The 16,813-nt window shown below is 34.4% G+C and overlaps 5 protein-coding genes across 7 annotated transcripts; 2 read left to right on the top strand and 3 right to left on the bottom strand.

The window, feature by feature from the left end:
- Positions 1-142: 142 nt before the first annotated feature.
- Positions 143-1,413, top strand: LOC139815623 (uncharacterized). Its single transcript, XM_071782649.1, has 4 exons — positions 143-309; positions 436-578; positions 660-785; positions 900-1,413. The coding sequence occupies exons 1-4, from the start codon at positions 261-263 to the stop codon at positions 1,026-1,028; spliced, it is 447 nt and encodes a 148-aa protein (XP_071638750.1). The 5' UTR covers positions 143-260; the 3' UTR covers positions 1,029-1,413.
- LOC139815622 (peptidoglycan-recognition protein SC2-like) lies at positions 1,137-3,731 on the bottom strand. Its single transcript, XM_071782648.1, has 4 exons — positions 3,578-3,731; positions 2,122-2,285; positions 1,673-1,835; positions 1,137-1,587 (listed from the first exon to the last, which is right to left on the bottom strand). Exons 1-4 carry the CDS (start codon positions 3,651-3,653, stop codon positions 1,403-1,405), a joined length of 588 nt encoding a protein of 195 aa, XP_071638749.1. The 5' UTR covers positions 3,654-3,731; the 3' UTR covers positions 1,137-1,402.
- Positions 3,732-4,648: 917 nt separating this feature from the next.
- Positions 4,649-8,556, bottom strand: LOC139815620 (peptidoglycan recognition protein 1-like). Of its 3 annotated transcripts, none has more exons than XM_071782644.1 (3): positions 8,208-8,556; positions 6,393-6,719; positions 4,649-6,058 (listed from the first exon to the last, which is right to left on the bottom strand). In XM_071782644.1, exons 1-3 carry the CDS (start codon positions 8,320-8,322, stop codon positions 5,817-5,819), a joined length of 684 nt encoding a protein of 227 aa, XP_071638745.1. In that variant the 5' UTR covers positions 8,323-8,556; the 3' UTR covers positions 4,649-5,816. The 3 variants fall into 3 exon arrangements, with proteins under 3 accessions (XP_071638745.1, XP_071638746.1, XP_071638747.1); XM_071782645.1 differs by lacking the exon at positions 8,208-8,556 and adding an exon at positions 7,120-7,909; XM_071782646.1 differs by lacking the exon at positions 8,208-8,556 and adding an exon at positions 6,903-7,087.
- Positions 8,557-8,953: 397 nt separating this feature from the next.
- Positions 8,954-13,206, top strand: LOC139815617 (histidine protein methyltransferase 1 homolog). Its single transcript, XM_071782639.1, has 6 exons — positions 8,954-11,801; positions 11,982-12,221; positions 12,344-12,504; positions 12,571-12,806; positions 12,880-12,995; positions 13,065-13,206. Exons 1-6 carry the CDS (start codon positions 11,756-11,758, stop codon positions 13,130-13,132), a joined length of 867 nt encoding a protein of 288 aa, XP_071638740.1. The 5' UTR covers positions 8,954-11,755; the 3' UTR covers positions 13,133-13,206.
- LOC139815618 (pyridoxine/pyridoxamine 5'-phosphate oxidase) lies at positions 13,000-16,510 on the bottom strand. Its single transcript, XM_071782640.1, has 6 exons — positions 16,225-16,510; positions 14,652-14,808; positions 14,270-14,369; positions 14,138-14,191; positions 13,794-13,993; positions 13,000-13,442 (listed from the first exon to the last, which is right to left on the bottom strand). Exons 1-6 carry the CDS (start codon positions 16,367-16,369, stop codon positions 13,277-13,279), a joined length of 822 nt encoding a protein of 273 aa, XP_071638741.1. The 5' UTR covers positions 16,370-16,510; the 3' UTR covers positions 13,000-13,276.
- Positions 16,511-16,813: the final 303 nt, after the last annotated feature.

The following is a 16,813-nucleotide window of genomic DNA, read 5'->3' as shown; positions in this document are numbered from 1 at the left end:
TGGCTATTATGTGCGACATGATCCATTATGTGATGGACAATTTACATAGGAGGACAGTATATATGCTGTGCACGGTGATTTCGATTCCTTTTATTTATTAGAATGTATTCGGAAGCGATTGAGTAAATTGTCAAGCGTTAGCAAATTCCGCTCGCCGTTGTATCAAGGTGGGTCAGCTTTAAAAAGAGGACTTGGTCATTCGGCGGTCAGAACGATTATTGCCGCGAGATCGTTACGAGTTGCGTTATTCGATTACGAAAATGTTTGCGATTTTCGTCCTTTTTCTGTTTTCCACGGTTCTCGCTACTGGTAAGCAACTTTACTCTTAACAATTTGACATACCGCTAAGAAATCCTATTTTTAGCAATTAAATTTTTCAAATATTTAATTTTGCTCGAATACTTAAGGCATTACAATTAGCATAATTGACTTCAGACAGCAGCTTGAACAGGACGGACTTGAAATGTATGGGACATGCTTTCTACAACGTGTCTCTTTCCGCATATTATCCCGTATTCGGGACAGACGATAAACGTAATCACCTAGACGACCAAGGAAAAATGTTGAATACTCTCCAGGTTCGTAGTTATGACAGACGTAGTGTGGATGCAAAAATGATTTGCGGACTATTCTTTCTACTATGTTAAAATCCGTTTTAGGATTACCTTGACGGTCGCGCTCGTTACGTCACCGTCGCCGGTAATTTGAGGTCTGGTATTCCGTATGGAACGAAAGTGTGCATAGAAAAGTTGAATGAGCAATTCGGCAGACAAATTCACCTGCAGGTGCGTAATCATATCACGTTTTGCTACTCTATATCTTCAAGAGTGTTAAACTCAGTATTGAGATATTTATCCATATTGAGAATATAAAGAATTAAATAATTTATTTCATCTCAGATAAGGGACCAGATTGATTACGAAATCAATGATGTCGCACTCGATTTCTCGAGATTGGAAATTTGTGTCAGGACCGAGGAGGATACTTATGATACCTACCTTAATGGCCTTGTTACTGTCCATGTATAATAATCACATAAAAATTATGTATTTGATTGTTAATCGCCAATAATACTGTTATTAATTAATATTTTATATTAAGATATGCTGGTAAAAATGGAATTGAATTAAATCATATTTCTTTATATGTATAAACAAAGACTTTGGTTTATTTTTACAAATATTTACATATTAATTATAGTTTGATAAAGTGATATACACTAGTATGAAATTAATGATGACGAAAATTTTGACGTTTATGGAGTTAAGTACGCTGCGAACATCGTAAATATCCGTATAATTGTCAATCGATTACGAAATCACGTTTACGATCATTTCGATCGCGACTGATAAAAAAGGTTGTCATTATGCATTATACGTAAAAATTATAATTTATACTTAATTTATGGATTTGCCGACCAATTAGGCCACGATTTTATCATTGTGTAAAGACTGTTTCCGGGACAGTTGGTTGCCCAGGTTTGTAGATGCCCAAGAAGCTTGTAATCATTCTTTATTTTACGGTTTTGTACTCCATGAGCGATCAAGTTAGTTACTGCTTGTACCGCCGCTGCGTTTGGTGTTCGGTCTAATGAGAAGAAAGCACGTTAGAGAAATACACATTACGTACAAACAACACTAATAACAAATCCGTGATTTCTGATATTACTTACCACTGTAATCTCCAATGATGCAAATTCCGATACTCTTCTTATTGTAAGATACAGAATGAGCGCCTTGCTTGTCCCATCCGCGACCCTCGTAAACGTTTCCATCTTCACCGACTAGGAAATTATAGCCAATATCGGCCCAGTTTCTTCTGTTCATGTGATCATTCTTGAAATAAAATTTGATACTTGTAATATGCAGGTATCACATTAAAAATTTATTATTTATTAAAACACAAAATAAAAACAGAAGCAGAAATTCTATTCTATTTAATAGAGCGTTGATTCTATTTAATAGAGAATACACTTGTTATAATATAGAATATTGCGTGATTGAATTGTAAATTCAATTGTTCAAAAATGTGTTGGCCAGAAAAAATTTTGTTTTCTGATCAAGAGACACGGTAGTGTCTCACGCCAAGTATACGCGCGAAGAAAGGCACGGTGTAAATTACCTGGAACTGTCTCACTTTTAACTGACATATAGCTTGAGTTTCACAACGGGAGCCAGTCGAATGATGAATAATCACGTAAGGCGCTGGGTTTAATTTCAGATTTAAAGCTGGCGATTTCGGTGCTCTAGCGCCCCATTGCGCTCTAGAAATGATGTTTGGGCTATCTAAAAAAAAGTAATTAAAATTAGAAACCAATGATTATACTTTAATGTAAAAATATAGCAACTTTTAATTAAATTAATTAATTAAAGTTAAATTCTAAAATCTAATTTATTTAAGTAAATTTAGAAAAATTGTTATTTTAATAGACTAATAGAACTTTGAATATAAAACTGTATTGCATATAATTGTTGTTTTCTAGAGCACGAATACAAACAATTATATGTCCACATGCTTTTTATATGTATGTCATCTTTATATTTTACGTGAACAGAATACTTTATATCACTCGGCTAGCAATATTGTTTCTCAAACACGAGTTGAATCTCTGAATACTAAGATTGAAATAAGTATTATTATAGGATAATTACATGCATGCCTCTAATTTTTATTTGTCACGAAAATATAAGAATATAAGAGAATATTTATAAAAACAGCGAAGAGTAAAAACATTTCTCACTCGCATACATTAAGGCTGATCTACAATGTGCTCTTTGCTTTCTGTTTTTTGCTCTTAATCTCTTTGCGACTATCTCGTATTTCGCAATTCCGTCGCGTAACGTGATGTTTCTTGTCTCTTCTGAAGTTCGTCAATTTTTATCTTGGGCGACAGAGAACAAAAAACATCGCGTTACGCGACGCAATTGCGAAATACGGGATAGTCGCAAACAGGTTAAGAGCAAAAAACAGGAAGCAAAGAGCACATTGTAGATCAGGCTTTATCAAAATTATCTTTATTTGTGTTTATCGTATTCTAGTTTGAGGGAGAAATTTTTCGAAATGCAAATAATGTCATTGTGATAGCAATTATCTTGGAAATCTTTCTAGATACGAGATATTTTCATAATAATTTGTCATGTCGGTAAATATTTTGCTTTATGCAGATAGATTTAACTACGACACTTGTTGCGCAAGTACATTATTAATCATTCAATCGGCAACAATTAGTATTTTTCACGAATCGTATATAGTATAATAAGTTCTGATTGATCAAGAAAACACGAAGAGAGCCGTTAAAATAGAAAATTTATTTATCAATAGCACTTAGTTTTACAATAATTTTATATCTTATCGCGCAATTACTTGCAATTACTATTACGTAAAATAAAAAATTAATTTATATTAACTATCTTTGAAACTAAGAATAAAAATTTTGCTATATGTTTACGCAAAACATTCTTTCACTTTTTACACGCAACTGTGAGAGAAATATCTCTAAAAATTTCGATGACCACGGAGGCACAAGACGAAATTCACGGCTTAACACCCGGCATAAATAATATATTTAATGAATTACTGGCAGCAGCCTCTTGGGTGACGAGTGTCACGTAGACCGTCGCGAAGATTAATGTCGTCGTCGCCGCGATGTACATTTTGACTTGCAAAACGATACTGATGCCGCATGCGACTTGGCATGTAATATATAACCATTTGATTGAAGATATTGCTCCTGGGACATGATCTCTGTCCACATGGCCTATGATAGATATGTACCCATATACGTGCACATTTGACGTGCTTTCCAAACGGGACTTCCCTACGAGTTTTTATCTGATTTACGAGTGAGGAGGGGGGAAACAAACTAACGGGAATTTTAGCATGGATAATAGTGCGGAAATCATTTAATTGGAATATTGATTTATATATGTTTATTTACATCTATTACGACAAAATTTTTGTAATCCATTAGAATAATTTATTAAATAATTAATTAGGTAACGTTTTTATTAACAACAAATCTCGAAATGGTTAGTAACGGAAAACTTAAATATTTGACATAATTATATATCCAATATATATAATTATTTATTATTGTAATAGTATTATAATACAGATTTATTTTATTGTACACAAATACTATTATATATACAAAACTATCTATTATTAATTAATGACAAATATGAAACAACGCAACGATCACATATATATTTTAAATGCATATGAATAAAAACGATAAATAAGAGATAGCATATGTCGCTAATCATTTGTATTGCTTAAAAAAAAACAGGCTCTCTTAAGGAACACTAACGAGCTAATCGCACATGTTGACCTAATCATATATTATGATGTACATAAAATTAATATTGACAAATGTGTAATATCAAAATTTCTATTTGCTCGCACTTTGATCGAAACTTTGATTAACGTTAGCAACGAAATGCACTACACAAATCTGTAACTCGGGATTCTTATATCTTGCGAGCTCTCTGACCTTTGCTCGAAAAACAATATATGGTAATGACGTTACGATTATGTTACATTACACATGATATCTATTATCTTATCGATTTCACGTGTTCGGCAAAACAGTGTTTTTTAGGGCTTCCCAAGATATGATTATTCATCGTGATTTATTAATAAATTGACGTTTTTTTTTTTTTTTTCAGATTTACTATCAGGAGATAAAGTTCGTCGTTTTCTGCGTTGCGCTGGCGAGATTGAGAAATGCAGTAAACAGGTCAGTTTTTCAGATGTAATTTTCGCAATTTGCAAAAAACAGTTTTACCGATCGAAAAATCATTTTTTTTTTTGAAAGACATATGTACAATCTTATCGTTTACATTTTCAATATATATTTGCTAACTAAACAATATCCATGAAATCCGCGATCGTAATTTATATGCATTATGGAACAGAGTACCTGAAAAGATTTTATCGGAGTAATCCATGCAAAATTATGTCAGAGATAATCGTGTGCAGCATCGTGATATTTCGATCACCATTGTCGCTAATTAAACTCGAAGACCGTGACCTTAGAGCATATATCGTTGTAATGAGCATAGCCATCTAAAAGTACGGCTTGCACGCGAACTAAGGCGACAGTGGCATTGATCTCGTTTGTCGAACTTGCGTGAGAGATATTTGTGACATATTCTCTAGGACAGCTCGTTTGAATTTTTTAACGATATGTCTAAAACACTGCGTATACATAAACTTTGCATTTTCACCTAATGACAGTTTTATCGATGGCGTCTTAACTATTATTACATATATAAGTAGTAACATACATATATGTATAAGTTAGCGCGGAAAGTCTTAGTATTCGGGGTCATTTTGTACATCGGGGGAATTACCTTCGCGAAACGGAGAAAGTCGTTTTTTTTTATTTAAACGACCGTTCATGACAACGAGAATGTCATGATACCTAATAGCAGAGGTAAAACAACGGTTATATTCGGTATCTAACATACTGGAAAAACTATTATATATATACGTAATATAAAATTAATCTTCGCTTACTAACAACAAATAACGTAAGCGAATTTTTAGAAGCTACTGATATAATCACATGCGAATCTATCAAACTCTTTTTATAAATAAAAAAAAAATGATAACGAAATATGCGGCAGGTTGACGTAGGATACGACTGTAAACTGTAAGTATCTTTTCTAATAAGAATAAATAATTTTGCGATACTTACAGTCCTTTGTTACGTCAAATCTTTCTTCTATACTTAGGATTCATCGTAATTGCGGTCTATTTTACAATGACCTAAGAATTCCGTTATAGAGTAGTGTCCGATTTGCTGTTATTCTCTATACGGTGTCGTCCTCTTGCACTATTGGCTTCGTGTCAGTGGAATTACGAGGTTTCGGATGCTCAGTCCAACCGGGAAGATTTTTTACGTACTTGTGAAAAAAGCTGGTGCCAGGGCATTCCGTCGCCTTCGCTTGTCGATGACCAATCACGTTGTAGTTGTTCTTTATCTTGCCAAGTGAAACCCCGCAAGCTATCAGGTCGTTCAACGCCTTTAGAGCAGCCGCATTCGGAAGACGGCCTGCGAAATCATACATTTATGTGCGTCACGCATGAATCCTCTGACGCAGACGTTTTTTTCGTGATACGATATTTCAAGGCATGTTGTTTTACATAAAAAAAGACGAATTTTTCTAAAGTAAAGTCAACTTGAGATAGCACTTTTGAGTAATAATACTAATAATTTTTAGTAGTAATCCTTGATCAATGCAATTTAATATCTCTTAATTGTAGCAAGAGGCTGGTGCGTAACTAAGAATGATTTTCCAACAAAAAAATTATTAATTTTTTTTCGATGAAACGTTATTTAGTCTACGTATAGCGATAATTAATCATGTTTGTAATGTCTTAATTACCGGTAAAGTTTCCTATGACGCATATGCCGATGCTCTGGGTGTTGTATCCAGGTGCATGCGCGCCAACGCCATCCCAACCACGACCCTCGTAGATGTTGCCGTCTTCGCCAATGAGGAAACTATAGCCAATGTCGCACCAGTTGTGATCGTCTATGTGAAAGTTTTGGTAGGCTCTAACGATCGCGGAGCACGACTCCTGATCGTAACAATATGTATCTGTACCGCCGTGATGGACTACCACGTACGGTACAGGTCTTACTGGCATTATTTCGTAACAGCGACGCTCCCTGGCTTTCCATTCCTTTCGGCTGACGATTCTCGGGCATTCTGGAGAACCGGAAACCCATCCGTTATTTTTAATAAATTACTCTTGAATTAAATTAATTTTCCGAAGACTTAGACGGTCTTAAAAGATCAATGGAAAGATTTAACGTACGTAAACTATATAGCGTGCGTAATTACTATTTAATGCTTTATGAATTCTTGATAATAATAATGTTAAAAAATTACGATTTTCCTGCATCGTCGCGCAGAACACGCAGGTATAAATTGGAGTCAACTAATTAGCCAGCACGTTTTTAGCAATTAGTTGCGCAACTGCAAATGTACTTCTAACGTGCAGAAATTATTTTGTCCTTGAGATACGGTGATAGATTGTCCGATCGGATTCCCGAGTTGTAAAATAATTTCGGCTCAGACTTTGGAAAAACTTTGGAAAAATACTAACTAATTATCGAAGCGCACTTGTCACGAGGAGCGCATAATTGTTCTTTGTTGCTACTGTAACGCATGTTTTATCTCGAACAATTTCACTTTTTCTCGATGCACGTCCGCTCGCACAAATCAACTTATCGACATGATATACGACTTAACAGAACAATTTTGCAGAAAATATTGTAACGCACTTCAAAGATATAACTGTTACACACGGTTTTCTTTCATAGAAGCACTGTAAACAGGTTTTTGAACTTTAGCATGGCCGATTATGCATTTTCACGAAGTCGCACAAACCGATACTGTATCATGTTAGCGTATTATTTTTAAACAACTGTTTTAATTTTTAATTAAACATTTTAATTTTATATTAAGCATTGTAACACTGTTGCTAGAAAACCGGACAGTCACTAAGTCGTTAACGCCACTGCTTCGTTGCAAATGTAGGTACTTTTAGCAAAAGTTTCGTAGCTGTGAGCCGTGCATTTATTATACTTATCATATCTAAACGTGGACTTCATTATGATGATTAAACATTTTAATTTGCATGCAGGTGACGCATGATAGTTGAGTATACGCCTTCGAAAGATTGCAAATCTCTTTGAACTTGTCGAGCTTTGTCGAGGTTAAATAAAAATTAATTCGGCGTGGATATTTGCGGATTCGCAATACCTTTTTATTAAAAAAATTAATGCACATAAAAAAAATATATGTAAAAAAGCAAGCACTTCTTATTCTTATTGGATAGAAAAAGTATGAGACACCTTTCGAGAGATTCTGCGATTTACGCATACAAGAGCAATCAAAAGAGAACCATTAAAGGTTTGATATAAAAAATCGCAAGAGCGAATAATAGTATTAGGAAAAGTTTTATATTCTGCTGTAGATTATTTAATATTTATTTTAATTATAAGTAACACAATAAAGATTGCTCTTTAAATTTATCATATTTATTATAAATTTTCTTATAAATACACGATCTAATTGCACGGTCTTCCACAATATTACCATTGATGTCACGCAATTTCTTCGACGAGGGAGAATTAATTTTGAGAATATGATATACTTTATACCGAAGCCTTTGATTCCCGAGTGGCTTACCGGTTGCATTGATGAAATTCGTGTTGTCAATGGGAATAGCGAGCACCGCGTACTCGAGAAGGAGTACGAAGGCGCATAGCGTGGACAATCGGATGAGGTAAGAAGATGACCTCATAGTGATTGACACTGTTACAGCGCGCGTCAAAAATGAAACTGGGTAGCCATCGTGTTGCCGTCTGCTTTTAAACGAAAAACCGGACGATAACTGGGAAGTCCCCTCAGAGGAGAATCAACCCGTTTGGTCCCTTAACCCTATCCCCTCTTCGGCGTGTTTGTCACAACGACTACAACGTCGACAATGACGACGACTTCAAGGAGGAGATGCTTGTCGCTATAAATTCGTGCAATAACTGCATCGACTGCGATTGCAATCGAAACGCGGAAGGACGTGATATTACGCTGTTTGCGCGATAAGAAATCGAACATGATTGAGATTAATGAGATTGACAAAGTGATTGAGTAACGATAATTTGACGAGAAATTATACTGTGAAAATAATCACATAAAAAAGAAGCATGAGAGACATGTATATATATTGTATATACGTATATACATATATCAAAATGATAAATATATGCTATTAATATTTATGCGTTTATACGTTGTAAAAAGTTGGAGACAGAAAAGTGCTGAAAAAGTTTCATAAAACAAATAACCGAAAAATGTGTAAGATATAAACTCATTGTCTAAAAAAAAAATCATCTTTTTCTTCAACTTGAGTGCGACATTTCTAACACTTAAATGCGGGTGAAATGCGTTAAAGTCAGATTTAAGATTATTTCGAAGTCTCGAACTATTATTTATTAATTGATCGGATTTATTATACGTATATATATATTTTTCTTATTAATACAGTTTAGTACTTTTTCTTTACATGAGCTACTGGTTACGATGAACTTGAGTTGCACAGTTTTATCAAATTGGATCGTGAATTTCCGATAACGGTATCTAGAAGTTACGTAAATTAATCAATATCGCGATAGTAATACAGAACACATAAAATGCTATTTAGTGAATCGGTTTTTTAATTATTCTCTCATTTTGACCGCTTCGATCACATCAGCGATCGAGAATTTTTGATAAATAACGTCAGCGCGCAATTTGTTAAAATGCCCATACATTTCTATGAATAATGTGAATAATATTAATGACTTGCTATTTTGCGCGTTTGGATATCTGATCTATAATATCTGACAGATAATAACATATTTGTCTTCTGATGAAAAAACAATGCATTTTGCACAAACAGAACTACGCTCAAATTGACTCTATCCAATATAAGTATATATGTATGTATATATCGTTGCCTGTGTATATTTGAATGGTAAATTATGCATCAGATATTCTTACAAATCTACATATATGAAGGGTATAGGGGAAAGACGATCAATGTCCGATCCATCCGGAGTAATTTCGAAAAAAAACTGCAATTTTAAGTTTCAAGACATCAGATATCTTAGGAAGCTATTGAAAAAAATTAGTACAAAATTTAGTGAATATCGGAACGTAGCCTTAATGTTTACATTGTATGTTAGACTCTGATTCCTTTTCTCCTAAGCGCGTGACTATGACCGTTTTTTCCCAGCACGGTACATCTTTCTAATGGTCTTATTTCTAATGAATTGTATTTGTTATTGGAAATGCATTCTTGAGTAAAACAGATAAGATTATGAAAGTTCTTTGAAACATGCTACAAGATAGCCATGTTTTTCCCTTGTACCTTTCATATATATAATATTGCTAGTAACTTAATGACACCGAAATTATCGAAATCATCGCTGCAATAATGAAGTAAAAATAATTAAAATAGACGAAAACATTGTTTGGCACTCGACATGACAGACTCGATTTCACTGAGTTACAGTAGATAAAATATGTGTCGACGTAGAAATTTTTATTCTGTATCTGCTCGGAATAATAACCATCAATATATAATGATGGGATATATCGTGTTGCGAGAGTGTGATTTTGAGATAACGCCTCATTCATGAAAGGCGTCGAATGACTTTTGTTTGCCCGTCATAGTGCGCTGTCATCTAGCTGTCAACTAATTGTTTCCTGCAACTGTTTGTCATTGGCGTAATTCTCGTAACACGCCAAGTTGTTTCTTGAAAGAACTTCTATTTCCTACAACGATATAACTAAGGATATAACTAAGGATATATTAACAAACTCATTAATTTAACACTATATGCTATAGAATTAATATCGAGATCCACGAATGCACTGAAGAGTATAATCCTATCCTCGGAAATAGGCGCTAGGTGATGCAGCATGATTACTGAAAAAAAAAGTTGAAAAAAAAACGGAGTATATACAAATCACTGTCTTAGATAATCGTGATAAAATCGTTAGTCACACATTGGCGTAGTCGCGAATAATAATGTTATCAAAGCAGTAAAAATTAATTAGAGAACGATTTAAAATATTTTAAAAAACTCGCGAAACGTACGATTGCCACTGACTGATTACATGAAAAATATAATTATAGGATTTATAGGAAAACATCGTGATCAATTGCGATAACTACTTGAACGATAAAATAGTGGTAATCAATGTAACGTGATATGAACCGAACGTCATGCAAGTCATACAATTGAAATATCGAAACAACGGCCGTATACTTTTTGTAATATAAGAGTGAATATATATAAGAGCGAGACCACCCTATAATAATTTAAAACGAACACACACACACACACACACACACACACACACACACACACACAAATAGTTTAAAAAATGTCTTCAGAAAATTCATCATTTTTCTCCTGAAATTACAAATGATAAAATTATTGTCGAGAATCAATCTTTATCGGGAGCGATATTGATGATTATGTTGATAACCGATTACGTTAATGTTGTTAATGATTGTTTATTCGGAAAATTGTCACATTATCAGGCAATAATCAGGTATAATTGTTATTAGAGAATTTGATCACGTACTATACATCATTGTAGAAAAGTAGGGAAACGCTACTCTCTCTTTCTCGACTCTTTCTCTCTCTCCCCCAGCTCTCTTTTTCGTAGAAATGAATTGACGCAACACGTTGGTCTTAAATGTATTATCTTGCAACTGTATCAAGATAAAATTCTTTAACAAAGAGCAAACAAACAACAGCAGTTACTATATTTGCATCAATGGAATTGTGATTTAAAATTTTCCTCAATGGATCCACTTAGCATCGAGTTTAACTTGTTCGAGTATTGCATCATAAGATTGTGCTACAATAAGACAGTATTGACATTGTCAGCAAATATATTCTTCATCTTTTATAAACTCCGAAGTATTACATACATATAATGCTACTCTTTAAATTGCTAGTGCTCTCTTAATTGCTAGTGCTAGAAATTGCACGACTATATACCAGGTGTCGCGTTTCTCCAAGCAAGTTCGAGCTCGAGAAGTGGTCCAGCAGTTTTCTGGGTTACCATCGGCTTACCATTACATTGAGAAACGTTAGTTATTGATATATACCCTGTCTAGTATTTTAATTTTACCAGAGACGCGTAGCTTTCTAATTTTACAATTCAAACTTAGCAAACAAATGTTCAAGTTTGGATTTGCGGAAGATGCAGCTGGCACTGCTGAAGGTACGATTAATCATATTTTTGGGATAAGTCTAGAGACACACGTGCCTGTTCGTAATTTGAGGTTAGAGCGGTTAGAGCATTGTGAAACTGTTTTCCCGCGAATATTCAACTTTGTATCTTTCAATTTTTACGAAGTATGCACGCGCAAAGGAGTTATTTATTTTATTTAAATAATTTTAGAGGATAGCGAACAGAAGCAGAAATTAGAATGGATTTCCGCTACAAAACTCGAAATAACGCCCGAACAAATCGGAGCAAGATATCAGGCTGATTATTATGCAGAAACTGAAGTGTTTCTTGGTTGCACTCTAAAGTTAATTCGCTCTGATAAAGTAACACAGGATTTATCAGATCAAAATTATCAGAATATCATTGAGGCCGAGTCGAAACATTCCGATCTCATTCCAGCGAAATACGAAGGTGATTTTTGTTAATTAAAATTTGTTTAAAGCTTTCTTAGGCTACTTTACTGACAATTTAAATTTTATTCGAAGTCCCGAAATTTCATTAATACACGCGTTAAAAATTTTTTGTGCAATAAGGCGGGTTAAAAATCTGGGAATGCACGTTCGATTTGGGTCAGTATATACTGGAGAAGGAGATCGAGTTAAAAGACAAACTCGTCATGGATTTAGGATGCGGTGCTGGATTGATTGGACTTCTATCTCTTCGCAAAAATTCCGTGGTCCATTTCCAAGATTACGTTCGTATGATTTGTGATTGTCACTCTGAAAAGTGGGCCGCGATTAACGATAACAATTTTTTGTAGAACGAGGAAGTGCTAAGATCCGTGACCATTCCGAACGTGCTATTGAATTTTGACGATCGTACGATTGTACTGACGAAATGTGAATTTTATGCCGGGGATTGGGCTTTTCTCGCGACGTTACTCGACGAAAATAAGAAGTACGATTATATCTTTACGAGCGAAACGATCTACAATTCGGACAATCATAAAAAATTGTACGAGATTTTTAAGACAAAGTTAAAAGACGACGGCACTGTGTGAGTACATTGGATCACTGATGCCTCATTTTTATATCAAAACTTAAGTTTAGAAACGAGTGATTTCTATTAGATTTGTCGCTGGAAAAACCTACTATTTTGGCGTGGGTGGTGGAATGAGACAGTTTGAGAATCTCATCTTGAAGGACGGATGCTTCGACGTCAAATCGGTGTGGAGAAGTCAAGATGGTGATTAACAATTAATTTTAAATCTATTTCTTTTTCGATATTCGACGATATCGACTGTATATATTTTAGGCGTAAACAGAGAAATCCTGAAGCTCACGAGAAAAACCCACGAAAAATATCACATGTCTGGTGAATAATATTATTGTCTTCGTAAAACTATGAGGTATCGGCTCGGAATGTTGCAATAATCAACAATAGCGATTCTTCCGCAGCAAGATTTGTTCGACTGTTTTCTCTTCTTGTGTACGCAAAGCTCATTAACTTGGTCAATAAATGTTTTTCTATGGCGAAAGTCTTTCGTAAACCCATCCGTCCTCTCCTTGGTGCAAGAGAATATTGTCTATTTTCTCGTCCGCTTTTGGACGTCTGAAACGGATTCTGTCGTGAAGACGATCGCTCTGACCTTGCCAGAATTCAACGGAATGTGGCACGACGAGATAACAGCCCCTGAAATAGAACATCTGATATAATGAATCTTTACAAATAAACGATGATCTAAATTTGGAAATTATACACGTGGCAGATGCACGACGCTATTAATTCACGGTTAGGTCAGCGATATTAAATGTATTAGTGTTGCTAAACGAAGCGAGAGTGTATGGCAGTGTGCCATCGCACGTGACTATTAATCTTCTTTGCTTTTATACGTGTTTCTCGTGTAAGAAACCTTTATATTCGAAATAATTAATTAGAAAAACGGTCAATGTTTTACACGCGCGTTCTCTAATCTATATATATATATATTTGATATATAATGATTTACTAATAATATATTAATTATTTTTTAATTATACCTACCAGTGGGCAGGTCTTTTAACTTGATTCTCTGGGAATTGTGCAAGCAGCTCTCTTTCTTTCACAATGAGAGTCTGCCTGCTAGCGATCACGCTGCTTTGCTTGCTGGCCATAGACCCGATCTGACTCGCATACGGCCGGCTTTGGAAATAACGATCCGAATATTCCGCCGAGGTTTTTTTCGCGATACCTTCGATACGTACCTAAAATAATTGGTAGTAAAAAAACCAACAAAATGATTATGACGGAAGAATTGATTAAAGCGCCGTTGTAAGAAATAATTCTATCTTGGAAACTTTGCAATTTATAAAATTAAACCTGGTGTAAAAAAATAATAAATGTCGTACGCTTCGGTTAAGAGATTCCCAGTAGAAGGTCAGCGCGGCATGTGGATTTTCAGCCTGTAAATAAACCGAGTAATACAAAATTTGTTTGTCTCCTTGGTATCACGTGAATATCAATTAAATATCTGAACTCACTAATTCGCGGCCTTTCCTGCTTTCGTAATTCGTGCAAAATTTGAAGCCGTCCGTGCCGAAGCCTTTCAACAACACCGCGCGCACGGATGGTACGCCATCTCTGTAACAATTATCAAGTTACGTGAATATAACGTGAATGTATTGACAATTATTTTTATTACAACTTTTATTTTTCTTTTGCGCAACTGGTAATTTCAGCTAAAATGGTAATTTGTAATTTTAGCTAAAAGACTGGTAATTTTAGCTAAAAGACTGTGTAAAACATTGCCAATTCTATCCACATAAACCTTTTGTCTTTCTCAATAACGCATATGACATATGTGTTTATATTTAATTTTATTACAAGACGTATTTTAAAACTGAAAAATTGAAAAGAAGTTACCTCGTTGCTGTTCCAAGAAACATCGCATTGGGCTCCATAATTTGTGGAGTATTGCATGCCTTCTCGAACCATGCTTTGAACTGTCCGATAGGCTCCTTGCTAGTTAAACTGTCCTCCGTGAAAGTCTCGTTTCTATCTTTGTATTTTACTCGCATATCTGTAGGAAAAATTATATAAGAATTAAAGATTGTAGGTCAATAAATTTTCAAAGCAAAAGAGAAAATACTTTTTAATTTCGGAACATTTTCAAATAACTTCTCGATTATTATTTTTAATTAGCAATTTTATATTAATCATTAGGATATGGTTAATTATTAATTATAGAGTGTGCTATAATAAATAGTATAACGAAAAAGAAAAAGTGAGTTTACATGCAAAAATGTTGATAGTAAGAATAAATATCAAATAAATATTTATATTAACATATATATATAATTGCCAAATTTTTTATTTGCTTTTCTTTTAATAATAAGAGAGAAGCACGAAGATATAAGAATAGCATATATGTATAAGGTTAAAAGTAAATCGAAAATGTACGAGGTTTCACTTTCGAGAAAGTAAATTAAAAAGTTGATTTAAAAAATTCGTTATTAAGGCTCCTGCTGACTCGCCAAGTCCGCGTTGACAGCGCATACACAGCGTTACTTGGCAAAATTGTGAACTAAAAGGCGTGATAAATGACGTTAAAAAGCTAAATTATTTTTGTGACGTACAGCGTTATTTTTCGTTTTAGAGTAATGTTAGTTGCTTTCCATTTACATCAAAACTCAGATAATTCTCACTTGTGACGTCATAACTCACAATCAGTTGAATGCACGTTCTTTTTGCATGCTGGCAAGTGAGATTCAACTGAGTTTTTATCCACAATCGAGACCATACAGTGCTTTAATGAATCTAATAATAGACTCACATTAAAAGTGAGGCTATGAATCTATATTATTATTCGTTAGCTTTGTCACCAAAATAAGCAGGTAAAAACAAAATGACATATCTTACCTGAATCAGAATATAAAATACTCACATAACTGAGTGACTCAGATCACTTGAGTGTAAATGGAAAGCAACTATTGTTACATTTAAAATTGTCCTAGTATTAATACCGAAAACTCCCATTTTGTCATAATTTAATATGTAAATTTAAATATTTATTTCACCTTGGCAATTGTCAAACAGCTTGTTTTTATCCTTAATTAGTGATAATTCAGTTTGATATATGTGGATGAAAAAAGAGTTTTCGATATATTTTACAACTCTATTCTATCAATTACAAACGCTATCTTATTGAAAAGCATTTTTATTTTAATGCACGTCGCAGGAATTTTCATAATATTTTTCTCGCTTCTTATAATTACGTGATTGTGTATATATGTAATAATAGAATTATTTAACCTTTGGCAATATTAGTAGGCCTGTTCCTTTTAACTGAACTTCTTGCACAGTTCATCTTTTCTATTTTTCTCTCCAACGTAAAAAGAAAAAGAGGAAAGAGGATGAACTGTGCAAGAAGTTCAGATAAAACGAACAGGCCTCATGATATGAAACTGACAGCTCAGTATGGCGGTTATTGATTTACCTCCAATGTCAACGGTGTAACTCTCATTCCGGAGCGACATGACGTTGCACGATCGTGCGCCCAATTGCTCGACGACGGGACAGCTGACCGACTTACTGCACGAACGAAGCGCGACTGACGCTAACCGCGCATGCATGGAACGCATCGAGTCAATACTCAAACGGGAAAAAGGAGCGGTACCGTCAGCGTTATCTTAACGTAATAAGTTATTTCCTGATAAAATCAGAAATTTCCACTATCTCATAATAGGATCACCCAGTAACGAACGAAGCTACTTAAAATGTCACGTATAGGCTAGACACATTTTTTTCCTATTTAAGCTGTTAAAAATTAGAAGTTAAGGGACACACTTCAAGAATGTTACATATCACTATTTTTAATACTCTGTAAAACTTTTTAAAGTATAAAAAAATGTAATTTTTGCGATTGAAAAAACTCGGAGCCTCAAAATAGCGTCTCGTAAATCCATGTAGTAATCCGTCATTGAAATTGTTGTTTCTATTCTCTCATTAGATGGCGCGGACAAAACGTAGGTTCGTAATTAGCACGTTGGCACTTAGGAACGTTTCAACTCTAGAAACATTTTTGT

This window comes from Temnothorax longispinosus, chromosome 7, assembly GCF_030848805.1.
Source record: "Temnothorax longispinosus isolate EJ_2023e chromosome 7, Tlon_JGU_v1, whole genome shotgun sequence".
Classification (NCBI taxonomy): Eukaryota; Metazoa; Arthropoda; class Insecta; order Hymenoptera; family Formicidae; genus Temnothorax; species Temnothorax longispinosus.
This window is presented reverse-complemented; position numbering and strand designations above follow the sequence as displayed.

Bases quoted from the DNA above. Each gene is read 5' to 3' on its own strand.
- LOC139815622 (XM_071782648.1), bottom strand. From the start codon at position 3,653: ATGTACATCGCGGCGACGACGACATTAATCTTCGCGACGGTCTACGTG. The intron at 2,286-3,577 runs GTAATTCATTAA...ACTTTTTTTTAG, and splicing joins CACCCAAGAGGCTGCTGCCA to ATAGCCCAAACATCATTTCT. The intron at 1,836-2,121 runs GTAATTTACACC...TTTTATTTCAAG, and splicing joins TAAAAGTGAGACAGTTCCAG to AATGATCACATGAACAGAAG.
- LOC139815617 (XM_071782639.1), top strand. From the start codon at position 11,756: ATGTTCAAGTTTGGATTTGCGGAAGATGCAGCTGGCACTGCTGAAG. The intron at 12,505-12,570 runs GTTCGTATGATT...AATTTTTTGTAG, and splicing joins TGGTCCATTTCCAAGATTAC to AACGAGGAAGTGCTAAGATC. The intron at 12,807-12,879 runs GTGAGTACATTG...GATTTCTATTAG, and splicing joins TTAAAAGACGACGGCACTGT to ATTTGTCGCTGGAAAAACCT.
- LOC139815620 (XM_071782644.1), bottom strand. From the start codon at position 8,322: ATGAGGTCATCTTCTTACCTCATCCGATTGTCCACGCTATGCGCCTTC. The intron at 6,720-8,207 runs GTAAGCCACTCG...CCGGTTCTCCAG, and splicing joins GAATTTCATCAATGCAACCG to AATGCCCGAGAATCGTCAGC. The intron at 6,059-6,392 runs GTAATTAAGACA...ATGATTTCGCAG, and splicing joins CGTCATAGGAAACTTTACCG to GCCGTCTTCCGAATGCGGCT.
- LOC139815618 (XM_071782640.1), bottom strand. From the start codon at position 16,369: ATGCGTTCCATGCATGCGCGGTTAGCGTCAGTCGCGCTTCGTTCGTGC. The intron at 14,370-14,651 runs GTAACTTCTTTT...TAATTGTTACAG, and splicing joins TTTCTTGGAACAGCAACGAG to AGATGGCGTACCATCCGTGC. The intron at 14,192-14,269 runs GTGAGTTCAGAT...GTTTATTTACAG, and splicing joins GCAGGAAAGGCCGCGAATTA to GCTGAAAATCCACATGCCGC.
- LOC139815623 (XM_071782649.1), top strand. From the start codon at position 261: ATGTTTGCGATTTTCGTCCTTTTTCTGTTTTCCACGGTTCTCGCTACT. The intron at 310-435 runs GTAAGCAACTTT...AATTGACTTCAG, and splicing joins TTCCACGGTTCTCGCTACTG to ACAGCAGCTTGAACAGGACG. The intron at 579-659 runs GTTCGTAGTTAT...AATCCGTTTTAG, and splicing joins AAATGTTGAATACTCTCCAG to GATTACCTTGACGGTCGCGC.